Here is a 10,512-nt window from a genome sequence, read left to right as displayed (position 1 = left end):
CAAAGAAAAGTGTTTCTGCCATTTGCATGAAACTAGAAATAATATATATCAGATAGCAAATGAACATGAGGTAATTACTACAGTGTCCATATATGCATGCACAGGTTTATGTGTATGTCTGAGTAGTCCCGTACAGATGCATTTCTAATTACCAGAGCAAGAAATATGGGTCTCTTCTGCTCGGTTACCACATGACTGAGCATCCCAGGGGTCTGACTGACATTGCCAGAGAGAGTTATGTTGTTCAGTACACTCGATGTGGTCCAGCCATGTGGGCCCAGAACCTGGGCCGTATTTGAAGTCTGCTGCGATTTCCCCCCCATCTCCGCAGTTCAGGTGTTTGCACACAGTTATTGCAGTGAGTTGAGACATACGGTTGGAGCAAATACTCCCCCATGTCCCATTGTAGAAAACCTCTAGACGCCCAGCACAGTCACTGCCATTCACCAGCCTCAGATCCAGGAACTCTAGAAGTGAAGACATAAAAATGGAATTAGAGGGGCCTGACCCTGCTAGGAACTTGGCTGTGATAAGTGAAAACCAGAATCTGCTAATAATCCTGCTAATCACTCTGAATGAGAAGGTGCCAGAGGAAACCACTACAAGAGTGGTAAACGCTTAAAACCAAAAAATTGTACAGTGATCCTCTCTGGTTAGCCAGCATTCACCAGCATCTGCACAAACAAACAACAGTGATGGCCACCCCCCACAGTCGCAGGCATATTTCTTTGGTGTGTTGAAGCGTACGTGCCATTCCTCTGATCTGTTGAAGTTTTGGTGCACAACGACTTGCTTACAGTAATTTAGGAGCCTGCTGGAATAGTTCCCCTGCAGAAGCACAGGGCACCCCTGCAGCCTCTGGTGCCTGAAACCCTGCCAGTTACAGACAGTACATTTCACCGGCCACCTCTGAGAAACACCTATTTAAGAGAAGTGTTTGAACATACATCCATTATACACTCTACTTTACCATCACCATAATCACAAAATACATGCCTTATAAACTCTACTCTTAGTCCCAGACAACAGGTACTGATGTTGTAACAATGTGCACATGTTGTCAATAAAATGCTACCTCTCATTCTGGGAACAACAGTATAGGAGTTAACATCATACCAATCTCAACATACATTTATTACGAAATTCAGACCTTGTGCCTGCAAAACGCATGAACAAGAATGTAGTTTATGAGGCAAAGTAAGATTACTCTCTTCTGTTTACTTGATGTAAAGGCACACATTTCATTGTTCTTTTTCCAAAGACCAACCTGTAAGTAAACTCTGCTCTTTGAACAGTAAAGACCACTTCCTTAGGAATTTCAACTGTTGCAGGCTTCCCAATCCAAGCATCAGGACTGGCTGGTACTTTATCACCCAGCTGAGCTCATGTTTTCTTTTGGGCTGCTATGACAAGTTCCTGGTTCAAGGTTAGCTAGCCACACAGGTGAGGAAGGCGAGGATGTCATTCATTCCCTGATAGATCCTTTCCCTAGTGTTTTTAGCATGGATTTAAGTAAACCATTGCACAGCTCTACTTTTCCAGCTACGTGGTGATGTACCCACTCTACTCATTCTTGAATGGTTGTATTTTTGTAATGACTTACATTGTCTGATTCCTGCCTAAGCAGCATTCCATGGTGCCAACAGAGATGTTTCTCTGTTCCTTCTAGGATGCTACCTGCATTTGCTGTTTGAGTGGGGAAAGCTTCTAACCACCCTTGTGATGCTCTGCCACTGTGAGAGCATCTGCCAGTGGTGTTGGGGAGGAAGGGGTTGGTCTATATAATTCATTTGCCAGGCGTCTCCAAACATTCATTTCTTTCCCTGTGCATACTGTTTCATCACTCACACTGTATATCGCGTTATTCCACAGACATCACACAGCCTAATTGCTTGCATTATATCTTCCCAAGACAAACCTCAGCAGCCTTCTCTGTCCTCAATCCCTCATAGCATGCTCAGCAGTTTCATAGGCTCATCTATCTAAAAATAGTTTTCCTTTACGCTCCCATCCCAAATCTCTACTGACATGTTGAGCCAGCTGTTCAGCTTGGTTGCTGTGTTTCTCTTCTTGAGTTGTCTTTGAATTTGGGATATATGCATTATTAGCATGACATACTAAGCAGGTCTTTCTTCAAGCAGTGATTGTACTACTTTCCATACTTCTCCTCAAAATGGTTTTCCTCACTGCTGCCAGTTATCACAGTTTCATTCTTTAAGTGATTTCCCTACCACGTTGTTCACCATCCAGGAGTCTGTATACATGGGTCTGTCAATGCTCCTGGCTATTTTCAAGGCCTTCCAAAGTTCTTCAAGTCTCCTTCAAGATGGCAGCTTCTCTTGTAGAGGGGTTCCAAGGATTTCCAGTGCCTGTTTCCTGCTGTGCTTTTGCAGGATCCATCATCAGTGAACAAACTCTGTTGTCTACTTTCAGTACTTAATTCATCATATGCTAGGGTTTCGACAGCCAAAGATGTTTGGTCTTCCTCATACTATTGATTTACCAGCTATTGACTTAGTAAATTCAACTAATCCTGGTCCGGAACCTGAACCGATATGTGCAGATTGGTAAAGGGCCAGTAGCCTTTTTTGCCAGGTAGTTGTGATTGCTCTTCCCTCAGTAGTCTTGAATCCTTGAACCTAAAATTCAGGACAGCTAGTCTAGGGCATAACCACAGTGACTGCTCTGTACTCACTTCAGTGGCACTCAGACAGCCTCTGCACATGCAGCTAGGACTTCTTGTTCTAGAGGGGAGAAGATATCTTCTGCTCCTTTGTGGCTCTGACTCCAGAGTTCCAACAGTGTCTCTCATCTCTTGAGATGCTCATTGCCACAAGCTCCATTTAATGCTTTTCTTTCCTGCATGTGTATATTACACTTTTTTTGGGTATTGCTACCTACCCATATTGGTCCTAATGGCATGGCATGGACTATCTTCTGTTGATCAGCTCCAAAGCTTGCTGGTGTTCCTCTTACCACTCAAAACGAGACTTATTTCACGTCACTTGGTATGTGGGTTTGGTCAATTGGCTGTAACAGGGGATGCGTGTACATCAAAATCCAGTAATGCCAAAGAAGCCCTGGGTTCTTGTTTATTGCATGGAGGCCCATGGTGCTTATCCAAGCAATGTGATCAGCTGGCATATATCTCCATCCATTTTTAATGGCTTAAACCTGAATTTCTTGAGGAGGCCTTTTTACTTCAGAGTGCTTAATGGCAAATCCAGCACTGAGAGGGGTAATGATTTTCTATAGCCCTTTAATTCTACTTCTGGAGTTGTTCCTCCAATCAAAACATCATCAAGGTAGAGGAAAAGTTCTTTGGCATTCTGTTGCTTTAAATTTTTGTGGATGCTGCCATGGCAGATGCAAAGGGCTGTTGGTTCCAGGCGTACTGCACACCACTGCGGTGAAGGACAACTGAAGTTTTGCTTCTTTGACCAGTGGGATTAAAAAAAAAAAAAAAAAAGCAGTTGTAGCATGCCAGATGTATTCTTTAGCTTCTAGCTCATACAAAAGTGACAATGTGTCTGGAACTGTAACAGCTAGTGGAGGTGTGACTTTATTCAGAGCTCTGAAGGCTGTTGTAAACGATTATTCTCCAGCAGATCTCCACACAGGTAGACAGGACTGTTGTAAGGTGACTGTTTGTTTAAGACCAACCCTTGTTTTTCCAGGGAAACAATTATTTTGGGGATTTCATCAGTGTCCCCTTGGTCAGTTTGATACTACTTTCAGCAAATTACTTGTATTGCCAAGGGACCGACACCTGGGTTTATTTAAGCAAATTCAGCAATGTTTGGGTGATTAGAGAGTCCTGGGGAGTCCCATAGCTGGTTCTTACCCGTGCAAGCCACACTGCCTATTCCAAAAAACCCAAAGCCTTCCTTACACATCCATCCATCTCCAGTGGTCAAGATAGTCAAGCAAGGATGACAGGGACAGTAGGGCCAGTGGCCACAAGTGAGGTGTACCAAACCCATCTATTCAAGTTTAGGTTCCCTTCTTCGAAAGCTGGGCATGTTTTGGACTTAACATCCTCTAGTTACTCCAAGAACTCTTTGTTTATCACTGCTACACAAAGAGGATAATAAGGTGCACTGAGCACCGCAATTATTAGGTACCCACTAGGGCACAGTATTGTTGAGGCAAGGGTGCTTGGCCACCTTGTCTGGACAGTCAAAATTATTTGGTTAGCTTCATCCACTGCCAGGCCAGGGAGAACCCCCCTGATGCATTAAGTTCAAATCAGTTGTCAGAGCAGTATGTGGTCCAGAAGTGGGGGCAGCAGAAGGAAATAGTTTAAATAAGCTCTCACCTCTCTCCTGTGCCCACAATGCTAGGTCTGTGAAGGGCTTTTCCTCCCAGTCTCTCATATTGTCTCCCTTTTCTTTCAGATACATCCTAAAGTCCTGGCGTGTAGGAGGGGAACATGCAGAATTCTCATTCTCTCTTCATGTTTTTCCTGAGGTTGACCATACTGCTGGATCCTCGGTATTATCCTCATCTGTGCTGTTAGCTTGCGCTCTTCTTCTGGCGTCCTCACTCCAGAATGGTAAACATAGGTTACTCCTTGATCAACAGGCCATCCCGCCAGACGGTACAAGAGGGGCATTAGCAACTGTGCCTAGCCATTGGAGATTTCAAGCCCTAACATTAGTGATCACAGGCTTTTCAGGGTCCCTCTCCCTTTGCCTGTAACCACACTCCAGGAGTCCAGGAGACTGCTGTTGATTATCTCCTTCTTCCCAGTCCTTTCAAAGGGGTATTTTGTTTGTAGGATCAGCAGGATTAGGCACCACTCAACACATCTCTCCAGAAACTGATCCCAGAGCCCTGCTACATTGTTCAGGACAGTGTTTACAAGTGTCTTATGCCCAAGCTCCCCAAAGTCCTGCTGTCTCAAGCTTTCAGCTGTATCTCATCTGCTCTGGTGTCCCAGCAATGCCACTGCAGAGCAGGGACTGTAAGTTTCTCCACATTTCTCTATTCATTTACACTCAGAGTAAAGACCCATTGAGTGGTCACAGTCTGGAGAGCAGCGTACCCTTTTCTGTGGGGCTCCTTAATTACTGTAACTAGGGCTGTCTGAAAGGACTCATTTTTTAATTCATGACTAGCCCCTACTTTCACTTCCCAAGGTGTCCAGTTCCGTGAATTTAAGCTCTAGGTGTTCCCACAAGCAGCCTGAAGCTTGAAATTTGACCATTTCAGTGCTACTAGCTGCTAATTTCTGATCGGAATTGTCCCTTTTGTGCGGAGTGCTAGTTAATACCACTTTTACCAGACCATTGCTCTGACTGAGACTGTCAGCCAGATTGCCCAGCTCTGCTAAGCTGTCCCAGTGCCTCTTGAAGCCCTGCTGTGAACACATGGTAGGCTCTGGTGTACCCCACAGCAAAGCAACACACCACTCTCTTGGTGTTTCACAGGCAGTAAAACCCCTTTGCATCTCTCAGGCTGATATTCTTGGACAGAAAAATATCCAGGCTACAGGCCGCTGGAGTTCTTCCCAATCACTTTGCCCTTCAACAAGGTCTGTCACACTCTCCATTTCCCACCTGTTTACACATAGTCCATATCCTTCCACCGCACTCCCCCAACAATAGGTGTACCACTTACACCACACCACAACAACTTTCCAGTATCACAATCAAGGCTTCTCTGGAGCTTTGAAGTCACTACAATTATTCCAGTCTCAGGGCATGCCGGGTACTCGTGTTTGGGCAAGAGAGTCTCCAACATTTACTGCCTGCTATCATGAGCAAGACAGTTTCCACTTAGGAAACTTAATTTTACTTTTTGCACTTAACATAATCCTAATTATTGCTTTAGGCGATGAGGAAAAAAAAAAAGAAACATTAACAATTAAATAAACACTGAGGGAAACACCTTTGATGCGCTCCATTAGTCCTAACTTCCTTTGTTTTCCCTGCCAATTCCTTCAGTGAGGGTGGCAGTGCAGGAGGCTGTGGTTTTTTTCTGCTGCTCCTTGCTTCTTATTTATTTTCCTCTGCTCTAGCATAGATGCTCCACAGGCTGCAGTCCCTTCAGGGGTTGTATTTCCTCCATTGTGGGCTCTCCAATGGCTGCAGTCTCTTCAGGGTTTGTACTTGGTCCAACATGTCTGACCAACTGTGGACCACAGGCTGCAGTTCCTTCAGGATTGGTACCTGCTGCATCGTGGGCCCTCCACCGTCTGCAGTCTCTTCAGGAGTGTATCTGTTCCAGTGTGGCTTATCCACAGGACACAGCCCTCTCAGAGGCATACCTCCTCTGGCATGGAAACCATGTCTCCAGCCATGTCCCCAGCTCTGTCTTTTCCTACTTCTTCATTTCTCCTCTGTATTGCAGCTGCAACTCTGTCTTAAATACACAGGAGCAGATCGGCCATGTGCTCCTCTGATTGACTGATGCTTTGGCGCACAGTGGGTTGTTTCCATTGTTTTTAGAGCCAGCTGTAACTGACTGTAATGGGCACACGGCAGTGGATGACCTCCTCCTGCACAAGGAACACCCACAGCCCCTTGCTGGAAACCCTCCAATTTATCCCCCAAGTATCCCACCCCACCACACACTTTTTGTGTGTGACTGTTAACGCAAAAGAAGGACTTCTGTAAACCTTTTGCGTCTTGGTGGAACCAAGGGGATGTGCCGACCAACTATGCTTGTAGTCAAGAGAGAGCAAGAGGCTGTCCAAACAGGTCTCCACTATTCTCTGCTTACCCTTCATGTAACCCTCCCTTTTCAACCCACAGGCTCAGAAAAAGAATCTCTGAACAGACCTGAGCAGAGGACTCCAGCATCCTCTTTGTGTTGGCAGTTGTGCTGGCCCCATGCCCTAGAGGGACATGCCCAGAGATCAGATTCAGCCCCAGTGCAGTTCACATCGTCCAGCCAGATCTGTCCAGAGCCTTCGCCATAATGAGCAGAGGCAAATGCCTTGATGGCATGTCCACATCGCAGCTGTTTGCAAACAACATTAGCATCTGATAGATCCCACTTATCGTCACAGATGGTGCCCCAGATGCCGTCATGATAAAGCTCTACTCTCCCAGCACAGCGGTTTGTTCCATTCACCAGCCTGATCTGTCTGCTACCTGCAGGAAGAAAACCCAGCTTTCAACATGCGATATAATGAGAACGCACAGGTCAGTGTAATGACTGTATGTTTAAAACACTTTTAAGGTATCATAGAATCATCATAGAATCATAGAATCATAGGGTTGAAAGGGACCTCTGGAGATCATCTAGTCCAACCCCCCTGCCAGAGCAGGGTCACCTAGAGCAGGTTGCACAGGAACGCGTCCAGGCGGGTTTTGAATGTCTCCAGAGACGGAGACTCCACCATCTCTCTGGGTAGCCAGTTCCAGTGCTCTGCCACCTTCAAATTAAGGCAGTTCCTCCTCATGTTTAGGTGGAACTTCCTATGCTCAAGTTTGTGCCCATTACCTCTTGTCCTGTTGTTGGGCACCACTGAAAAGAGCCTGTCCCCATCCTCCTGACACCCACCCTTTAAGTATTTATAAGTGTTGATATGATCCCCCCTCAGCCGTTTTTTTTCCAGACTGAAGAGACCCAAATCCCTCAGCCTTTCTTCATAAGAGAGGTGTTCCAGTCCCCTGATCATCTTGGTAGCTCTCTGCTGCACCCTCTCTAGCAGTTCCCTGTTATACCCATGTCATGTTCCTGTTATACTCCAGTTCTTCTGTTATGATTTGTTGGGCAGAACTCCTGTGATGCTAAAACCTCATAAAGGGAAAGGCCTTCTCCTGCATCAGGTAAATGTTTGAATAATTCCTGTGAGTTGTTGCAAACAAGGAGTGTGTAGTCATACTAAGTATACGAGGAGATCATCTTATCTTAGAAAGCCTGAGAAACTATTTTCTACATAAACAGAGACAGTTTCTGTTACAGATGGGTTACAAAATACAAGAAGATTAGAAACAGTTCTAATTTACTTTAGAAAGCCTGCAGATATCTATACATATAGAAATGTCACAACATAAAACCTATTTAACTCCCAAGTCAGAATGTGTGGCAGTCATGGCCAAATTAATGTTTTTATGACTTCTGTATTCTATCATTTCTTTTTGATTCTGTGAGATAGATTCTTTAACAAATTCAGAAGAAGAAAACATTATATAAATTACACTTGCTTCTTTAACTATCATTATACAGGCAGGTGGGTATCACACGCTCAGACCCATGCCTATTTAAGATCTGGCGAGACCACAGCACAAGGCGGGGCTAGAGGCAACCCAGGAAGCATTCTGTTCCCCTCGCGCAGTAACTCACCTGAGCAAATCACACCAACGTCTTCAGCAACTCCCATTGGCACTGTCTGAGAATGGGAGGTCTTACAGAGCATCAGCTGAGTCTCATTTCCAGCACACTGGACATTCCTTAAGGCCACAAGACCCTTGCCTCGCTCGGACCTTGGAAGGTAATAGGCTTTCTCGGCAATTCCACACTGAAGCTGTCTGCATACCACATGAGCATCCTTAATGTTCCAGTCATCATCCAGGACTCTGCTCCACGTGCCATGGAGAGAGATCTCAACTCGCCCATCACAGCGGCTCTCGCCACCTAAGAGTCTGAGTGATTCAGCAAGACCTGGGCTCAAGAGAGTTGAAAAATGTATTGAATTTACTGCTCTTACTGCAGTAAGAGCATAGAATAGAAATAACATGCAGGACAGAGATGGAAGACAAATTTCTATGTTGGTAAAGAAAATAATTCTCACCGCTGGTTAAGGAGACCACCTCTGTTAGGGCTTTGTTTGCTTTCATGTACATAAGTCTGCAATGGGAAGTGAGAAAGGCTTCCCCAGCTCAAAGACTAGATGAGGAGTCAAGTACATCTAAACAATATGAATCCCTCTACTAAATGAAGTTTTTATGCTGAAGCAAAGGTTGGCCGGGTGAGGGAAAGGAAGGGGCACTAGAGACAGGCTGACAAACCAGACTTACTTGTCGGAGTGAGATCACCAATGCTGCGTTTGTCTGAAGTCGCACTGCCCATAAAAGGCCACTCCTGACTTACCTGAGCAAATAACAGTGGCTGCGTCTTCGGCTGAACAGGCTGGATTGCCCAAAGTCACCTGAGCACAGTCCCACAGGCAGGACTCTGTCCCTTCACAGTGAAAAGCATCCCTCCATACAGGCCCGTTCCCGTCCACAAAACGATCTCCTGTCTGGATTGACCTTGCATAGCCACAGTTCAGCTGATGACAGAGAACGTCGGCAGCTTGCAAATTCCAGTGGGAGCGACAGAGTCTTCCCCAGGTGTCTCCATGGCGGATCTCCACTCTGCCAGAGCATGTGGTGCCATTCACCAGCCTGCCCCCTGGGCACCCTGAATATAAGAGAAAGTGGGTACTGAGGTGTCATGTTAATAACTGCTCATGGGCATGGCCTGAAAGTGACTCGGAAATGGAAATGAATTTCCCTTATCATTCAGTAGTGAAAAAGATTCCACTGGGCCACTGGAACTTCCATACTCATAACTAGACTTCAGTCCACCCTGTCTTACTAAGAAGAATGACTAGAAATCAGGATCTGGTCCCCTTTGCAATTTTTAAACTCGGGACACTAGGTTTCAGGGCTCTGGGTGAACTAATAGACCTTAATTGTTCTGACCAGCCTCGCCTGGGGCCTCCAGCTGTGCATCCTACTGGTCCAAGGCCTCACTTAAACCTGGACCATGCCTGCAGTCTGTGAATGGTGTAACTGTCTCCAGTCTTGTCTCCTGCTGCTCCTGACTATTCTCCAGTTGGACCCAGCATCGGATTGATTACTTTGCCTTGTCTAGGACTGTCCATAGACATTGTTATCAGTACCTCCTTCTGTCCTTTGTGCAGATGCTTTGGATTGTGCCTTGATGGGTAAGGACACTGCCTGTCTTGTCCTCGCCCTCTGACCCCAGCTCATCCCACTTTGTGGAGCAGCCCTGTTCTTGCTGCTGCCTGACACCGGGAGCATTTCACAGAGGGCAGCCTTGTGCAGGCTCAAAGTGCAGCCTCAAACCCTGGAAATGCCTGGAGTAGCAGACAAAAAACAAAGCTTGGCTCCACAGACGCCCTCTGGGTTTTGGGTCCATATTTTTCCTCAAAGAAGGAGTTTTTCAGTTCTCCTCTTAGTCCTTTCCGCTGCTCACCTGAACATATCACACGAGCGTCTTTTCCAGCAGGGCATTCATCTTGCGGTAACACACTGACAGGACAGGCTCCCAGGCTTGAGCCATTCTTCTTGCAGCTGAATGTGCCGTTCCAGACAGATCCATTTCCTTTCCCGAAGGACTGTCCACCTGGTATCAGTAGGGCGACTCCACAGTCCAGCTGCTGGCAGAGGGCATTAGCAGCTGGTAAATCCCACAGGTAGTCACACAGGGTTCCCCACGTGCCTCCATGAAGAAGCTCTACTCTCCCTGAACACGTGGTACTGCCATTTGCCAGCCTGTACCCACCATAGCCTGCAGGAAGAATAAAGGAACTTAGCTGTTAGGGGTTTT

At 46.1% G+C, this 10,512-nt stretch overlaps 1 protein-coding gene across 1 annotated transcript in view; it reads right to left on the bottom strand.

The window, feature by feature from the left end:
* LOC141744759 (antigen WC1.1-like) overlaps positions 1-10,512 on the bottom strand; it is a 28,020-nt gene that overhangs the window by 5,530 nt on the left and 11,978 nt on the right. The window contains exons 4-8 of the mRNA XM_074591375.1: positions 10,159-10,473; positions 9,046-9,357; positions 8,299-8,616; positions 6,786-7,100; positions 153-467 (exon numbers count right to left, since the gene is read on the bottom strand). Coding sequence (XP_074447476.1) covers positions 153-467; positions 6,786-7,100; positions 8,299-8,616; positions 9,046-9,357; positions 10,159-10,473 — 1,575 coding nt within the window. The remainder of the gene's footprint in view (positions 1-152; positions 468-6,785; positions 7,101-8,298; positions 8,617-9,045; positions 9,358-10,158; positions 10,474-10,512) is intronic.

The sequence above is a fragment of the Larus michahellis genome, chromosome 1 (genome assembly GCF_964199755.1).
Source record: "Larus michahellis chromosome 1, bLarMic1.1, whole genome shotgun sequence".
NCBI lineage: Eukaryota > Metazoa > Chordata > Aves > Charadriiformes > Laridae > Larus > Larus michahellis.
The sequence above is the reverse complement of the archived record's forward strand: the minus strand, read 5'-3'. Positions and strand labels throughout refer to the sequence as shown.